The sequence below is a fragment of the Lytechinus variegatus genome, chromosome 1 (genome assembly GCF_018143015.1).
Source record: "Lytechinus variegatus isolate NC3 chromosome 1, Lvar_3.0, whole genome shotgun sequence".
In the NCBI taxonomy this organism is placed as follows: Eukaryota; Metazoa; Echinodermata; class Echinoidea; order Temnopleuroida; family Toxopneustidae; genus Lytechinus; species Lytechinus variegatus.
In genome coordinates this window covers 96197876-96217453 of record NC_054740.1, presented here as the reverse complement: position 1 = coordinate 96217453, position 19578 = coordinate 96197876, and the positions used below count along the sequence as shown (strand labels likewise).

General features: G+C 35.9%; 1 protein-coding gene across 1 annotated transcript in view; it reads left to right on the top strand.

Moving 5' to 3' along the window:
• Positions 1 to 10007: 10007 nt before the first annotated feature.
• Positions 10008 to 19578, top strand: part of LOC121405720 (anion exchange protein 3-like) — a 68703-nt gene continuing 59132 nt past the window's right edge. Inside the window, exons 1-2 of the mRNA XM_041596659.1 lie at positions 10008 to 10352; positions 10844 to 11081. Of these exons, the coding sequence (XP_041452593.1) occupies positions 10275 to 10352; positions 10844 to 11081 (316 nt within the window). The 5' untranslated portion in view covers positions 10008 to 10274. The remainder of the gene's footprint in view (positions 10353 to 10843; positions 11082 to 19578) is intronic.

Here is a 19578-nt window from a genome sequence, read left to right as displayed (position 1 = left end):
CTACCCCTTTTATTTTGAGTATCATGTCCTTCTCTCAGTTTAAGCATTGTCTGAGCTCTTGTGTAAATATGACAGTCACATTCTGCAACAGTATGCTAAAACACTATTATGTTGATAAGAATACAATCCATGTTCCTTGCATTGTATTGCCATCATTAAGCAATTGCAAATAGATTCAACTCTGGAAAGATCATTCCAAACAGATATGCTTATTATGGAAAGATAGCCTACAGTATACAAATTCATGCTTTGTAAAAAGACATTAGATCAGTATAGGCCTACATATATAGGGGGTCCCAGAGAAAAGAAAACCCACAACTATAATTAAAAAAAAAGATTGACAAATTACCTATCATTGTAAAGCTTAGAATTCTTGATTTGATGATGGATTTAATACCCTTTTTACACAGGCTAAAATTTACTTAACCCCGTACTATTGGTGGGGCTAAATGGCTATTTAGCCCCACCAATAGTACGGGGTTAAGCTTAGCCCACTTTCTTTTTACACAGCATTTTTGCAAAGTGGGCTAACCCCACCTTTAGTACGGGATTATTTGGCCCTGCAAAAAAGCAGGGTTATCCCAGCAATTGCGGTGCTAAGAGCGATAGTACGGGGTTAAGATCGCTAGTGTAAAACGAAAGTGGGCTAAGCTTAACCCCGTACTATAGGTGGGGCTAAATGGCAATTTAGCCCCACCTATAGTACGGGGTTAAGGAAATTTTAGCGTGTGTAAAAAGTGTACGAGTGAAGTACTTGTACTACGAATGATCAACAAAAACCACTAGTCCGGGGTTAGCGAGTTTCGTGTGTGAAAAGCAAGCATTCCTTATCTGGGGTTAGCAATAACAATTTGGCATGTGTGAAAAGGAAAAAAAATAGTACGGGGTTAAGGATAGTACGGGGTTAGCGATAGTCCGGGGCTAAGAAAATCCTGTGTAAAAAGGGTATCACATGATTCCTTATTCACATAAGTGACTAAAAACACTGTGAAGTAAGGATACAAAAAAGTCACTGGGTAGGCGGTATCTGAGTTTCTTAAAGAAAATCACATGAAAGGTTGATCATCTGCTCTTTAACTTGATATCGATTACAAAAAATGACCAAGAAATAGCAAAATTCTGTTTATTTAAAATCAGGATTTTTGGTATTCTTTCTTTGAATTGTTTTTCCACACTCATGAATTTGGAATTATATTATCAGATGAAAGAGGAGGCTCCAATCTTTACAGTAATACATGTAGGTAATCATCATTGATTCTCAGTTTTGTTTTTGTGGAACGCAGTGTATAGAAGATTTACATTGCCTCTTCCTGTTCCTGTCAAGATCTTCTATTCAGGACTAGACTTACCCCCATCCTATTATAGTTTCCATAAAAATCCACTGCTTACACAACTTCTTTTTTTTAAGTATTCTTAAATTTTCCCAAAATTGTTGCAATACAGGTGACACCTCTTTGTTTTTCAGCTCTGATTTGTATGATCTCTGCAAATAGAATTCTGATCATTGTTGAAGGTCATGATCGCAACATTATTATGAACATCCTGTCATTAATGGTTGATGATGTCACAATGGAATAACCAACTTGTAGTCTATGTGGGGAGGAAATTCATTATGTTCTATCCACATATCATCATAAGAGGTCACTGTGCTTAATTTGTAGGTAATGTTATCTCGAGTCAGCAATAAAAGGTCAAATATTTGATAGAAGAAGTTGAGTTTTCCAAAGTAAATAATGGAATACTATTGTTGATAACTGGCAGGATGATTGGTATACAGCCAGCAAAGTTCAAAGTCTGGTTTTACATGCATCCTTATTACCTTCACAATTGTTTTCCTTCTATTCATCTTGTAACATTAATCAGTTATGATTTTCATACATTTGCAGGTCTTTTATATTCAAAAGGCATATACTTTTTTTTACAATCTATCGTTCTGACTTTAAATTTTTGTCAGTAACTTCCTTGCACCTTCTGACTTTTTTACATTCTTCTTAAGAAAAAAAATATTGTATTGAATAATGTATTATGTAGGCCTACTGTTAATATTCAATACGATCTAATGGTGCACACCAAAGACCTTTAAATAGTAGGGTTTCATCGCTTACCTCATAAAATGGGAAATGACCTTTATTGGGCTTGTTAAATTTTGCTGGAGAGACAGAATTTCCCCTTATTTTGGACCGATGCCTTTTTTTTTGCTTGTCAAATTTTGCAGGCAAATTCAAACCCTTCCAAGGCTGACCCTGGATCCGAACCTGTTATCATTTTATTGTACACTCAGTCTAATCATATCACAATTAACATATAGCTTGAATATTGCTATTTGTTACAGGAGAAACTAAAGGGAAAGAAAAATAACTGAAAACGAGTGTAGTTCACCATCTGAGAAATGTGATTGCAAGGCAATATGTGTGGCAACTAGGGCCATGTTTATGCTTCCACTTTTGAGGCCAGAATCAGCGTTTCCAAACGTGATTAGTCCAAAACACGATTGCGTCCATGCTTACTTTCATTTAAACGCTGTTTCAAAACGCCGATCGTAAACTCACATAGCGGTGCGTTTGTAAACGTTGTTTGACCAGAATCAGGCTTTCTGAGGAAGTATAAACAGAACCACGATCGTAAACGTGTTTAAATGACATCATTTGGCTTCCGGTGAGATGAAAATCTGTGGGCAAATACAGTCGCATTGCCCCATGTTATCTCCACATATTTAAATAACAACTCTCAGAAAAAAAACTTTCAAAAAAAGGCGCGCCCGATTTGACCTCGCTTTCCTGCGAAGCCAGCTGGAGATCGTGTTTTCGCCTCGAAAAGTTAAGCATAAACAGCACTCCCAGAACCACGTTTACGATCGGCGTTTTGAATCGACGTTTGAAAACGCTGATTCTGTCCTTGCAATGGAAGCATAAACACACCCTAGGAAAACACAATAACAGCAATGAATCAAATCAACATTCTTCATGGTGTGATGAATGATGTAAATGGATGAGAGAGCAACATTTGAATGTAACTGAAACTAAATGATTTGAAGGAAAAAATGTATTACATCTCCCAACATGAACAAACACAGAAAATCAAACTGTTCATTTGGATATTGCATTTTGTCAACCAGATAAAGGCAGAATATATTGTGTGATAAACTTCTGTCTGTTTTAGGCAGTGAAGCAGTGGAAATCGACAATGAATGTTCTATTGTAGTTTTGTACAAGGACATGTTTTAAAACAGTTTAGAAAAAAATATAAAGTTATGTGTCTGAGTCTGGTACAATAATCCTCAATAGCCCCCCCCCCCCAAAAAAAAAAAAACAACTTACTACCCAAAAAAGAAATAGGAATTAAAGAGAAAAATCCCAGAAATTATAAAAAAAAAAGTGTATGTAAAACATAATGCATGCATATTAAAAGCAGAAGTAGCTTTCTGGGGTAGATAGAGAGAGAGAGAGAGAGAGAGAGAGGGGGGGGGGTGTAGAAGATAAGGAAGGGAGAGGAGGAGGGGGGGGGGTATGGAACCAAAGTACTGTACATACTTTCATGTTCACAAAAATACCCTAAAATTGGGAAAGATTCCCCAGGCCTCAAAATACCAGTTCATACATTCACACCTGCCTGATCCAGACAGATATCATTTTGTTATGAGCCTGTATTCCTTTACAGAGAATCAGCATGTCATCTCAAGTCCTCATTAGGTGCTCCACACTGTTACTCCTTGCAACACTGCAAAGTTCTTGTATTTTTAAAAAGCACCTACATCTGCTATACTGGTGTTTGCTTTCTGCGATATTACTACTTCTCTTTTTACAGGCACATTACCATGCATCAGGGCTTATGTTAACTTGAGGTGATGAAAGCAATTCAATTGGCTTGGGCACATCTCGACTGCCTTGCTCCCCCCAAAAGAACATATTTGAAAATGTGATCCTATAAATAATGATCTTAGGTATTTGCCTGGGACTCTAAGGGCTTACTGTGAGGGCTGCTACAATGGGGGCTGCTAGTGGCTATGAAAGCACCTTTAGCAAACATGAAAGAATGGATAAGTTTTACCCTTTTTTACACACGGTAAAATTTCCTTAACCCCGTACTATAGGTGGGGCTAAATTGCCATTTAGCCCCACCTATAGTACGGGGTTAAGCTTAGCCCACTTTCTTTTTACACAGCATTTTTGCAAAGTGGGCTAACCCCACCTTTAGTACGGGATTATTTGGCCCTGCAAAAAAGCAGGGTTATCCGAGCAATTGCGGTGCTAAGAGCGATAGTACTGGGTTAAGATCGCTAGTGTAAAACGAAAGTGGGCTAACCTTCACCCCGTACTATAGGTAGGGCTAAATGGCAATTTAGCCCCACCTATAGTACGGGGTTAAGGAAATTTTAGCGTGTGTAAAAAGTGTACGAGTGAAGTACTTGTACTACGAATGATCGACAAAAACCACTAGTCCGGGGTTAGCGAGTTTCGTGTGTAAAAAGCAAGCATTCCTTATCCGGGGTTAGCAATAACAATTTGGCATGTGTGAAAAGGAAAAAAAAATAGTACGGGGTTAAGGATAGTACGGGGTTAGCGATAGTCCGGGGTTAAGAAAATCCTGTGTAAAAAGGGTATTAGGTATGTTATACCCCTTTCTAACTGGCCGCTTCAGTTTTCCCCGCTGAACTCCTCCAGCATGCATACCTCACTTCCCCAGCGATAGTCCTCATCAATGAGGTCAATAGGATGGAACTAGAAGACAAACACACCCTCCGTGATACATGATACCAGTCATCAACACTCTTCAACTGTTTTGTTGCATCCTAGGAGAAGTTGAGTTGAAGCATAGAGCTATTATGGTTGAACCTTTCATCACAGTCTGACCATGGCGTCAATGTATAAGGGTTGTGTGCTTGAGCGTACTAATGGGTTCTATTTGTTATATTTTCCCCTCCATATGATGAAATCATAATATTGAAACCTACATTAGTGTCAACCTTCTGATACATCTTTCTCAGAATTAGAATTACCAATGATAAACTTTTCGATATGATCCCATTGATTGAACAGTTTTCACTTCAGGAATATTCTTAGGTTTAGCATGTAAAATGATGCATTTTTCATTTTGACTGGGCGGTTGACCAAAATAATTTTTAAAGTAAAATCACAAAATTTAGCCAGTTAAAAACATTTTTATTTGATATCATCCACACCATAACTGTTAAAGAGCAACACATTCAAAATATCAAGTGATGGATTAGAACAGTAACTTCCACTTTGGCCTATAAATCTTATTCCAATAATTAAATTTGTAAGATAAATCTGTAAAAGGCCTTTCTTTATAAGTTAATACATTATTACCAAGAGAAGGGGCTAGATTTCTCAAAAAGTCAAAATTTTAATTTTCACACAGAATCAACAAAGGGGCTTGATACCCCCTCCCCCCAAAAAAAATCAAATTTTCACAGAGACTCGGTGCATCCAAGTAATCCATATTTTTTATTGTTCAAAACAGAAATCAGAAATTCAAATAGAAATACTCTGATCATTCAATTTGCCCAATATCTACATTTCTCTATCCCTTTTGAAAGCCAAACAGGGTGGCAGCAACTCCCATCTTTTAATGTCTATTGGTCTGACGCCACTTGGGCTTGAACTCCTGACCTCATGGTTGTGAGGCAAATATTTTGAATTATTAACTGAAGATAGTTTCGATGTTTTCTAATGATATCATAGATTCAAGCTGAGCAATTTAAATTGTAGAACTGCCATACAAATTTGTTTTGAATGCCTTGAAAATACCATTTTCAATTTAGAGCTTTGTGAAACAATTTTTAAAATTAAATGAAAACCAATTGACAGAAAATTTATTTGAAAAGGCTGAATGAATTGTTTGGTCACCAGCTGACCAGACCCTCTTGTTCATCCCCTTTAATTCTTGCTCCATGTCCTAAAATGTTAATGTGTATCAATTGTATGGTATTCTTCCTTCAATTGGTTTGCTTTTATTGTGGTACCATGAAAAAAAAACAGTTATATATTCTCATCCTCCCAACCATGCTGTGAATATTATATAATCTGACAGCAAGCCAGTATGTCCTATTGATCTTTCCTTTACTCCATAGAATCATATACAATAGTCTCTCTTTAGATTCATCAATGGGAGTATTGATTGGAATGGGTGAATAACCAATGGCAAGAATGGCAATTAGAAATAGGGTTGAACCTTGAAGCAACTCCCTAATGAAACGGTTGAATGCAGACACTTGCAAAGTAGGCCTTCCAAGTAGTCTTTGTCTGGAGACTAAATATTAACAATATTAAAAGAAAACCGGTAATTTTTATGAATCTCATTTTAAGAGCAAGTAAACAAAAGCTCCAGACAGGGAAGTGCTGTGATGTTGATCAACCCCCCTGTGATGCTATTTGCTGTAGAGTAGCGATGATGTTAGTAATAGTTTGAATGGCAAAAGTTCTAGAAGTAGATCACCATTCAAGACATTGTGGTTTAACTTCCTCAGACTTAATTAGTACAAACCAGATGTCTGCACATTTGTTTTTCAGATATTAAAGAATTGTTATTAACATCTTAATCCATTACAGAATTGATGATTCAGAAACAGGGACAGAAAAAAAAATAGTATCTTTGTAGTTTCAAGTATGTCTGTTGCGTAGACTAATTAATGTCTTTGATATTCCCCGAATCAAAGAGGAGGGGGGTCGGTGGTGTTGTACACTTCAAAACAAGAGTGAATGGCTATCACTTCTCTTCTATTGTGTTATGACTGTTGAATGCATTGGAACTATGCTAGACAGGTGCCTTAAAAATACGCTTTGCTGTTCTGACAACCAGCTCAATCAAGCTAAAGAAGTACTTTTTTAACCTAATAAAACTTGCAAGGGCTCTGTAGACAGTCTCACAGACTTGAAGGCCATTATACAAGACAGTTTCTGGACATCAGTTGATTGCCTCTTCTGTTACTTTGGATTATGGAATTGCTGATTGCCTTGTGATAAGATGTAAACATACGGTTATTCTAATCGTCTGCCCATTTCTATTGTAAATGTGTCTTGGAGGAGTTGAAAGAAGGTGACTTGATCGCGGAAAATTAACAAGCAGATTGTTTTATTGGCACAGAGCTTTTGGAGGTACTGCAGTATCAAATTAACTCTTGCGATTTGTGTATAGAAACAAGAGCTAATATTTCAATTCAAGTGTTGGATCAAGTACTTACAGCATTGACAAATTCTTCACCATTTGACGAAGAGCTACTTATTAATGTGATTACTAGTCTGCATGATCTAGATTTCCATGTAATGGCCCAGGTTGTTCTATTCATAGAATGCAGTCTAATAATCTTTAGATGAACATCATATTCTTCCAGATTACTTGAGACTAGAAAGGTTGACATTCGGTGGGATCACTGAGCTGTATTAATCCAACTTGCTGACATTTCAAACAGGTCTCAATCATCCCACACTAATGATCCTTGGCATTTGTCTTTGTCTACATGGTGTGTGAAAGCTTTGTCCAAAAGGAAGAACCCATCTTCAAGAAGACAGTGTAGGAAATTGGTAGGCTGACAGGCATGGAGTAAAATATTCAAAGTTCATTACGCTTTAGGGTTCTGACTCTGACAGGAACTTGATTATATTTATCATCATGGATATCATCATGGATATTTCAGAATGAGGCAGTGGGGATGACAAAAACAGATTGATAGATGCTAGATATCTCCTGGAGAAATTTGGACCAAAGATATTATTTGAACTTTACGAAAGGGCCATCAGATTATGAGTTGAAAGGACATTCTGTATTTTACATTTGGATGGTGAAAACATCAAGATGAGTCTCCATAACAAAACTTTATCTCTAGTAAGTTACATTATGTATATATGGAAATGCCACAATGTATCTCTGTCGATTACGATAATAAAGAAAACAAATTTTATATTCATTTTAAAAGCTGATACAAGTGTATGGGAATACATGCAAAGCTTTATATATACATGTATACATATATGTTTTTGCTATTTTCATACTGCTGGCCTGCCAACTATTCTTTTTTCCCCTGGTGGGTGTTTCATAAAGCTGTTCGTAAGTTAAGAGTGACTTCAAGAATGACTGGTGATCCTTTCTTTTGGTAAATATGCACCATTCAATGTTCATGGGTGATAGCTGAGCACGTGACAAAGGTTCACCAGTCATTCTTAAAGTTGCTCTTAACTTACGAACAGCTTTATGAAACACCCTCCAGGAGTCACACTATTTTTGAGATCTTTTATCATCCAAAAACAGGAGCACTCCATTTTTCCATTTATTTAAAGATAAAATATAAATCAGCCCATTGGTATGGGTTTAAGAGTAATATATAGTTTTTCAACACTTGTACTTTCTCAATGTTTAAATATAAGAATGCCTAAACATGTCTAGATTAAAAGAAAAGTGAGGGAGACACCTGATATCGAGCAGAAAAATTTGTGCTGTGCCATTAGGACTCCTTTTTTTTTCATTTTCAAATGTTGGCAGGCCTGATATTGATATCATACTTGTATAAATAGTAGGCCTATACAAGTTCTGGTATTTGACTGGTTGTGAAAGGGAGGTTTAGGGGGTAATGAAGATATGAGTGACTTGATCCCGCCTGTATGTTTGATAATGATGTGAGATTTCCTATGGATCTTGGAATACATGGTAATATTTCTAAAGTGTGTTGTATCGTGACTTTCCTCAACGACTTTTCTGATCAAGAATATAAGCCAGTAAATCATGATAACTCACATTTAAATCATTCATTGATTTAAATTTTTAGGCAAAGCATGCTTACATAAATATTCCAAGATCATATGCTCAATGTACGTCAACATACAGACAGAAAATTATTTGACCAGATTTTGTTTTCTATGACGGTATTAATGATGTCAGTTGTTATTTATCTCTTCATCATGAAATACATTTATAATATAATATTCTTTTATATAGGCCTACTTTGTTCATAACACAAAACTGTTATGATGAACAAATTTAGACAAATACAATAAAAAGTTGTGTCTTTATAGCTATGTATAGCGATCACCTGATTTTAACACAGGCAAGTGTGACTGTGTGTCTTCTCACTTTAATATCTAAATTATTCAAGTCCTGTAATCTGAGTCTAATAAGAGAGGACTCTGCTCAAGTTTTGCATAAATATTTACACAGATTGGTGTGAGTCTGTAATTGATATCCTGGCAAGCTGAAGTTCAAGTGGTCAGTATTTGACCATTTTACTGATTAAAACTAAAATCAGCCAACAGTTGTGCTAAAAAATATTCACCCCTCACATTTAACATGGTTTTGCAACCTGTTTTTTTGTGTGAAAGTTGCAATTTTGATGGGCTTCCCATTTGAATAATGAATCCGGATGTAGTGTTTATTCACCACAGAATGAATAAGTAATGTATTCATTTTGAGAAAATGTTCTAAATGCAAGGGGGTGGGGAGGGGTTGAATAATATTACATGCAGATTTATGTGTACCATAACCAGAAAACTACAAATAGGTGTACTGCATTATGATGGTGACTGCAATGTACAGGTCTATGAGATCTTTATTGTTCAGTTTAACACATTCATTTTTGAGAACGGGGTTCCATTCATTACTTCAAAGGTTGAAAATGAAAACAATTTGAATGAAACCCTTTGCAATACTTAATTTTTTTTAGAATGAGTATTAATAAGCAACATGGAAATTAGGCAATCACATCAATATTGTTGTTGTTTTGCAATTATATAATCATTCTGAAGGATGTCTGAAAAATCGGTAGCCCTTCCCCTATATAAAAAATAGGAAAGGATTAATTAAATGAGAGATCCTTCTGTCCTGGAAGTGTGATAATGAGGGATGGAGTCATTCCTTTTCTTATTCACACTTAGGATAGGGCACCTAAAGCAATGTAACTTCTGATAATTAGGAAATCCTTAAGACACAAGTTTGTGATTGGATGATAGATATGTGCATGCCCCAGTGAAGGGTCCAGTGATATGAGGAATGGTAGCTAAAGGAGCACATTTGCCCTCTGTCCATTAGAGTCAAGCATAATATGTAGACTATGCATTTACATGCATGTACTACCAAAGATACTACTATTGTCTCACTCATACATAGGCCATTACCAACTTAGGATTCTTACTGCTTCCCACGGAGATGCGATGACTCCATTTTAGCTCTTCATTTCCCTGAGTGTCTAGAATTTAGAATTGATGACATGTGCATGGAGGATATCATAGTCATCTCAATTCTTAGATAAACATTGTCAACTTGCAAAAATGGACAGTAACTCCACCAGCTTGATGAGTTTCAGTGATTCCGAAGTAGGATATTGGCTTTCCACCTCCATGTCTGAAGTATGTCTTCAGGAAATTACAGATTTGTGTTCATGTTTCGTTTACGGAAGATCTTTGACGTCATGATGGGTGTTCAATAAAACTGTGAAGGCTTTGAGCCAAGTTGGACGTCACTAGTGGATAACCGATTTATTATGTAATACTTTCATGGCCCATAGAACTGTCATGTCTGTTTTCTTCAGCCTTTTCTTGTCTAAACTTCAGAGATGATAGACCTTTTTATTCTTTCTTAAAATCCTCAGTGGGTGCAATTTCCTGTCTGAGTAACACTTGATTGGCTTTGTTGCATTCAGGATTTTCTGTTAGGTGCTTTGATTTGGATGATTTATCCTCACCTTGACTTTTACATTCACATGTTTGACATCATGATCATTTCTACTTGTAGATCTCATTGGATAACGAGAGTCAACACTTGCACTCAGAGAAATGTGGATGTGGATGCTTCCAAGATATACTATTAACAATATAATTAATTTGTTTTTGGTTTATAGGAGGATCTAGAGAGCCATGCTCCCCTTTTTGCTGACCATGAATCAATCAGTGAACTCTTAGAGTGTTCCTCGCTAGGAGGTTCGTCTGCTTTTGGTGGATCTGGCGGGATGCAAGCGGAGCAACGAGATGTGCCAAGGCCCAGGACCCGGTTCATGTCCCTAGATGTTACTGGCTCTACCCCAAGTAATCTTCTTAAACGATCTCATAGCAATCCAAAGAGATCATCCAAACCCAAAGGTAAGAGTACTGCAGAAGAAGTTATCTTTGAAAAATCTTAACTATTGTATGATAAGGTACATGTACTCCACACTATTTTGCCCCCATCTCTGTTCAAAGGCGATTCCATGCTAGAAAAATCAGCTATTTTTGCAACATTTTTCAACCTATTGTCCAAAAAAACAAAGGACTTCAATTTGTTTTGTGGTAGTAATAGAGTACTACTGGATAGACATATGAAAAACTGACACCCAACAAAAATATGCTGTCCTTGGGTGAATTAGAGGTGAAAATGTTGCGTGTCGTTCGGGACATTTCTGAGTCCTGTAGGATACACAACATTTTTGCCCTTAATTTGCCCATAATCAAATATTTTTATGTTGGTTCAGTTTTTCACATTGACTACCCACTATAACTTTATTATTGACCAAAAATAATTGTTCATTGCTCAAGCAATCAGCTTAGAGACTAGAAATTGTTGACAAAATGTCCCGTACAACACGTATGGAATCGCCCTCAAGTGAAGTAGGTGCTACACCATTCGTTGTTGTAAGTTGTATTCAATAGAGAAAAAAAAATCATGTTGTGTGCATGCTTCTGTTTCAAAGTGACATTATGACTTGCAGTTTTTCAAGTTGCTCTTGAATTAGGGGTTATTTATATTATTCAAATATTTATTTATTCACGTCTTTATAAAAATCAGGATAGTCACATCAAGCTAACCCTTCTGTACATGTACGTACAAGCAATTCACATTTCAAACATTTAACTGATACAAAACATATATAGTTGAACAATTAATTAACTTGGAATTTGTGAAAATTTTGTTTGAAATAGGAAGTAAGACTGACCATTTAGTAAGTACAGGTAATGAGTTGAATAATCTTACTGCAAGAAAATAATCATTTTTTTTGCTCTCTTTTGTGAGATAAATTTGGTGAATTAAAATGGATTTTGTGGAATAAGGATAAGCATCATTAGCTATTATGAGACATAGGTTAACTACGAACAAGACGTTTAAAAATTTTTGACTTTCAAGCTTTTGTTTGAAGAAAGATTTCTACCGAAGAAGTAGTCTGATAAACAATAACTCAATTTGCATGAGATATGAATGGAGTACCCTTTGAACCATGCTCTTGTTTTGTCAATGTTTGCTCTTAAAAAATGCATAATATTGTTGGGGCTTTGGGGCAAGTAAGTTGCAAATCTCACTAGAAATTCATTAAGGAGTGGTGGGGGATCAAATTTTTAAAATTCATATAAATTTTTCTTAAGTTTGAGTGAGTAGTCACAAGTCATTGGTTGCTACCAATCTTTCTGAATGCATTGAGTGTGGAGCATTGTGACCCAGTGGATTAGTCTTATGACTTTGAAACAGAGGGTCGTGGGTTCAAATCCCAGCCATGGCGAAATTTATCCACATTGTGCTGAACTCGACCCAGGTGAGGTGATTGGGTACCCGGCAGGATTAATTCTTTGAATGCGTGAGTGCTGAAAGGCAACTCCAGTTAAAGCCGGGGTAATAATGATAATAAAAACGCGCCTCGGAATAGAATAATTCTAAATAGATCAGGGAATACTTTTCCTGGTATCGCATCGCAATTTGCTCCACATTTTTTTAAGACTGCAAAGCATTGTCTTTTGTATAGCATATTTTTAGGTAGGACTGTACATTACTTTAATAGTTGAGAGCTTTTCTCTTATAACAAAAATGCTATTCAACTTTGTAAAGCAAAATTATTCCCTGTAGATAGCACTATATAAATGCCTGTTGTTGTTATTATTGTTATTGTGAAGAGAAGGACAGGCATATAAATTAGATTTTACTTTACCTGATATTTAGGTAAAAATAATTTGCTTTGAGAAGGAAACTTGTCTCAATTTTCTCTCTTTTCCCCCATGTTGATAGATGTTTTTGTACTTTTTTTCATTAATTTTCATTTTAAATAATGACAATGATCATTCTATTTTTTTATTTCCTGTTTTATTATAGCTATTTATCCATTGCTAATTTGTTTATCAATGATTTATTTTTTTAGAATGCTTTAACATTATTATTTATTTATCTTTTTTTTGAGGGGGTCCACATCATGCAAGTGTAATGTTGGTGCACGTACATCCTTATCACCACACTTTCACGGATCGCGTGTGTGCAAAAATGTCCTTAGCAGCACGCATTTAAGTGTATTGCGTAAGTGTGTTTCTGCATTGATGAGGTGCGCAATAATATTTTACTAAAAAGGGTGTTGTTGCACCCACATGACAACAGATAAAGACCTCCATTTGCATCATTTTCATGGATTTAGAATTTAAGTATGCCCCCGCAGACGAAGTCCGGAGGGGGCATTAAGCATTGCCCCTGTCCGTCTGTCCCTCTACTTGATTTCTGCGCAATAACTCGAAAAATATCTAACAGATTAAAAAAATTGGGGTGTATAGGCAGATCACACCAAAATACAGGCTAAGTTTGAATTCAGAGTCCGCAGGTCAAAGGTCACAGCTCATTAAATATGCGAGTTGGTTCAATCATATTAAATGAATTTCTGATCGTGTTAAGCGGGGCCATCTGTGTCCTTTGGACACATTAACTTTCTAGTTTATTATAATAAATGTAAGATTATTCAATGTTTTATCTGATCTTATGTAAGTAATTGTAGGTCTGTAGTTTATTTGTATTGTTCTTTTTGAAATGTTGCAACATAAATCGCAAGTTTGAAATTTGTTTTCTTGGAGGGGTTTAATATAGATGTAGGTCATTACGTTACAGTGGATGAAAGACATTAGTGTATCAGTCTGATTTTCAGACATTCTGTAGAGAAAAGAACATTATTTTTGCAAGTATTGAGTAGAGTTTACCAAGTGTTCAAATCTTGGAGATGGATGGTTAATGTTCTGCCATCATGCTGTGTAAAGCTTGATCATATCTCTCCAGGTGATGAAGAGTAAAGACTTTGAAATCTAAGATAGCCTGAAGGAAAGTGTTTAATCAGTGAAATCTGAGCCCTTTAGGCATCCATACTCTCTTTCAGCAATTTAGAGTGAATTAAGGGGAAACCCCAAGATAATACAAACAAACTAAAGGGAGGAATGATCTCTTATATTCTGCAGTTAAACAAGTAATACGATAAACATTGTATTGATATCAGATTATTTAGATATCGGGAAAGATATTTTGTTGGTCTCTTTCTATGTATTATAATTCTATCAATTCAAACATGATTATGGTGTATATTTCTCTCTCATTCCTTTTTTTTTGGGGGGTGTAGTTCATATTGAATCCCTGAGGCTTGTGGTATCCACTATTATTTTTAACAAGTATATTCTGTTCGTCAATACCAAGTGTTTTTCTCAATTTTTTACTAAAGGTTCAATAAAGGAGTCCAGAGCATACTAAATTTATTTAAAAGTGTATGATTTCAGATAAGATCAATAAGATTCAATGCCGCAAAATACAGTGATTCATGTAGAATGGTAACATGGACAACATCTGCAGTAGATATGGACTTAGTGGAAATGATCATCTCCCAAAGTTTTGCTTTGATGTTATCATTCCATCATCTTTTACATCTCTTTACATTCTTCACACAAATCTTTTCCCTCTATAAAGCAATGCCAGTATATAATCTTGCCCATCAAAGTTGTCCCTTGTTGGTTTTTTCTTTAAAGAAAAATGCATTACAGATGTTTTCTATTGAAGATGTGCATCTTCCTCTCACACACATTGTTTTTCACTTCCCTGTCTTGTTGTAGTGTGCCAGTAGTATATGCATAATGTTACCATAATTGTAGTGCAATGTTACTGAAATCGCCAGGAGGCTACAAGAAATAGAGAACAATTGTAGAGATTGTAATTGCATTGACCAGTCTCTCATTCAATTCTGGTTAACAATTTCTGCTATCAGACCACACCTTTTTCTGCATTAGAGGCACGGCAGAATGAAATCGGAATCAGGATTACAGAAAACCTATGTGTATATAGTCATTGCTCAGAAATCATCTTCTTCCCTAGGGGCTAATTGAAATTGGACAGTACCATGATTGATCACATAATATCCTTATAAAACTTGTATGGAAATTCTCTGTAATGACTCATTTACGTGACTTGGCTAAAAAGCTATTTTTTGCAAGTTTCAGGGGGAAATTTGATCTCCTTTCTAAGAGAGATTTTGATCAGTATTTTTTTTTGCTTGATCTGTTTGCCTTTGCTCAAGTGATAATGAATATGTTAAGGTTTTGTCTCGAGAAATTCATTTTTTGTTTTCCTATAAAAGCCAATGCATCTTGCAGAATTTATGTTTTTATATCTTAATTTTTTGTTTTTTATGGTTTCATTTCTTAAATTTACTCTTTAGTTGGCCTTTTGCATACATTGTAATAATGTCAGGCCATTGAAAAACTCTCGCAGTATAAAATTAGACTTAATTTATCAGTACAATTTGTCAAACTTTGTATTGTTTTTGAAGAAGTTTTCACGATGGCCACTTTGTTTATTAATTAAATCAATTCTTTGTTCAAACTAATGCACAAAACAATTCAATTGCGGATGTGGTATACTGTATACATGTATTACATTACATAAAAGAGAAACAAAAGTTGTTAGGTACCATATCTGAAATAAGTGTGATGTACAATAAATCAAGGTGGAGACTGCCACCATTAAGGGCAAGGCTTGAATGGATAACAGCTTCTGAAAAGAAATTAGGGTGCCTTTAAATAAAAAGTTGGGGTACATCTATAATGTCTAGGTGTAGGTGCAGTTGGATCTGTTGATTAGTATAACTTTTTCTAGAAGTATATCAGACCATAACTTGATATCTATTTTTATATTTCTTCCCCTTTGAAGCTTATGTATTGCATGCTCTAATAATTTTCATATTAAGTAATCCAAGAAAATTGTTTTGATCTCTTTGAAGATGTGCTTTATAATATTCCTTACTTGCCAACTTCTTTATGCTCCCCTGAGTGCTTCCTTATATATGCAACTAATTTTAGATAAAATTTTGATGAGATATTCTAGACCATTAGCATAATGGACTGGCTAATATAAATCTTCTGAGTGAGAGGTGTAGCATATATAATCAAAGTGCTTTTGATGGAAATGTGAAGCATCAAATGATTAAGGGATGTTTATCTTTGCAGCTGTTAAACTGAAGTCAATTTGTCAATTCCTTGTGATATAGCACTCTCTGATAATGCAGAAGTTATCTCGTATTTTTGTGGTTAATATAACTTATGAAACTGCAGCAGCAGAAGTGGAAGTAACAGAAGTGGTATATTTTGGAGATGAAATACATGATTTTCATTCTAATTTATAACCATAGGAGAGAGCAGCTCACAGAAAATCTGCAGATCGATGCAGTGTGGATCAGGTGAAATAACAATCATTGTTTTGAAGCAATCCATTCTACCAATCAATAAATCAAGAATAAATGCCCCATTTCCTGAAGACTGTATAATTAGAACTTAATTAAGCATGAATGTCCATCAGGATTTACCTGTTGAAAAATATTCCCCCGCGTTGAGATCGACCTTGTGATGATGTTTTAAAACAAGAACATGTGTATCTCTTGATATTCAGAAACTCAAAAGGATCAATTTGTATTGTCTTGGATTCCGGTTTGGATGGTTACTTTGAGTGAAATTTTTCCCAATTGAACAGTTTTGAAATGATTACTAATGAAAGAAAAAGTTAATCTCCTAGCTAGACATCCCATGCTCTTGATTCAGTCTTCTGTAATTAATGTGCTTTGTTTATCATGTATTGATTTCTTCGCTTGGCTGGTTTCAATGTTCTGGCAATATGGATTGCTCTTTTGGGGATCAGAGTAGATAATTCCTAGCCCACTGGTTGTACATGTACATATATGCAGTTGAAACATATTTTTTTAAATCTTGGACTGTTCTCATGAAATCAATTTCATATCATATGATTACTGATTATTCCTCTCAAATTAAAGTAAAAAATCTATTTATAGACTGGTAGATATTCCTTGAATGGACAGATGAACTGTCCTGAGGTATGCTAAGGAAAAAGGCGAAAAATACAAAATCCAGGAATATTGTTTCATTCACAAGAGTATAGAAATATCATTCTTCCATAGTGATAAGTGTTGCATCTCTAAGTTGAAATTTATCACTGTTACTGGGTAATGTAATTGTGTCTTTCTTTTTTAAAGATAAATACCAGTTGTGGTATAAACAATCCCAAAATGAGTTTGAACAGAATCCAATGAATTTACCACTAAAGAGTTTGTGTGATCTGTGCCAAGAAGCTCTGAAAAAAATTGTAATTTCTAAGAAATGAGTAAAATAAGCACAGGATTCCATCAAATGTTGGGGCTTTTTTTTCAATATTAATGCACTGTCCCACATGTGCTTATCTGTGTACCCCAGTAAGTGATCATCAGAGCCAAGATTTCAAGACTTTACAAAGAATACTTTAATATAGCAGATCTAGATGTACAATAATATTTTGACAATTAACTTTGATTTTAAGACTTTCTCTCGAAATACTAGGTTGCTGCAACTACTGTCTTTAACCTTTAAAGCAGTTGATTCTGTTTCACTTCATTGCTCTTCGTAATCAGTGCCACATTGTCCGGGGGAGGGGGGGGGGTACTAAACAGCCTGTTAACTGTACTGCAATCATTAGCACTGTAAGCCTGCTATCATCAGCCGGGGGGGGGGGGGGGAGGGATTGTGAAACGGGGGCCCCAGACCAGCTCCATAACATAAAGCTTAGCGATTGATTATGGGACTGATTGCTTGTTTAAATGCATTCATTATTGTGTAAGATCAGTTGCAAAAAAAAGGCCTCTTATGGTCAATCGCTATATCGTGCCCGGATAGCAAAAGAAGTACTGCAGTGATTGATCTAATACATCTGTACAATTATGATTTATAATGGTTTACATGTGATTGTTCATACTGATCAAGCAATCAATCATTAAAATTTGCCCTTTTATCCATTCTTGCAGCCTTGTATTAGTGACCTAAAAGAAGCTCCATAATTGATCTAAATGCTTATCTTAAGGGGGTATCTCACTGGGCTTGAAACTAGTTCGCGACTAGTTCGCGACTCCAAATTTTGCTAGTTGCAGAGACGTCTCCGCGACATCTCTGAGACGTCTCATGAAAATTACAGAGTCTCCGAGGAGTCGCAAGAAGATTAAACATGTTTAATATTTTTGGAGACTGTTTCTAGTCTCCGCGACGTCTCCGAGAAGTCTCCATCAGTTGCTGCGACGTCTCGGAGACTAATGATATCCGCGACTGCTGAGACGTCGCCGCGATGTCTCAGAGACGTCTCAGAGACATCGCGAAGACCTGCTGGAGACCAAAAAAATTATAATACATTGCGGAGACGTCTCCGCGACACTTCTTCACACTGTTTGACCCACTTCAGAAACCACGTGACTGAACGCGTGCTGATATCCCTCCTCCTGCTCCAAGTCAGGTGTATGATCTTTCAAACGTTCCATCGAGACGTCTCCTTGGTGAGAGCGCAAGCCATTTTTGTCTCCGAGACGTCTCCGCGACTGATAAGTTGGAGACTGTCGCGGCGACGTCTCCGTTGGTGAGATAGGGCCTTTACACAGATCACAAGAGTACAAGTACATGAATTTTCATCTGGATATAGCAAACTCTTTCTAATCTTGTATACATGCAGGATCTGGCATAAGACTAGGTTGAGATGTTTGTGTACATGAAATGGATAAATTAATTTTTCACAGCTGCTTCCAGTGCTATTTAGATGAAATAAGACAGTAGAGTATTCAATGAAAAAACAAAACTTCTAGTTCTAATGAAGAGATAAGGGGCTTGCCTTCTGAAGGCCAGGAAGGCAATTATGGTGAAAACTGGCATTTTTTTGTAGATTTTGTAAAGACTACGCTTTGGAACTTGGGCAATGCGCTCTCCAAATCCAAATACCTTTGGCTAGTATCAAGATTTCATTGTTACATATTTTCTGTTTCATGTTTGATATTTATTAACCTCTTTTTTCTCCAGTTTAGCTGTGTAAACCCCCTTTGAATATAGACTGCCTTTAACACATTTCAAATTAGTTAAAAATAGGTATTTATGACTCAAAGCTTGCCACATTCTCTTGAATAATCAGTGTGAAAGTTACAAATATGTTTTGACATTTTTGGCAGTGACTATGAGACAGGGCGTTACGTGTAACAATATCAATCTTCAGCTTTAAATAGCATGTTGCAGGTTAAAGTTCCTTTCTGTTAGTACCTATCTTAGAGTCGAAAGTAACATAAAGGAATGTTGCTTCCAATCACAAAGTATTTGAGTTTTATGCAAAAAATTAAGAGTAAATGTTGGAGAATATTAAATATATGTTTGACTTTTTCTGGGTTTTGTCTGGGGGGGGTGTCAAGAAAGAAGAGGGAATTTAAATTTTATTCAGAAGAGAAGACAAGTATCTTGACATTATAGGATTGCATTGGTCATTTCCTTTTTCAATCTTTGTCAATTTATTTTGCTGCTGAATAAGAGGTAGAGACAT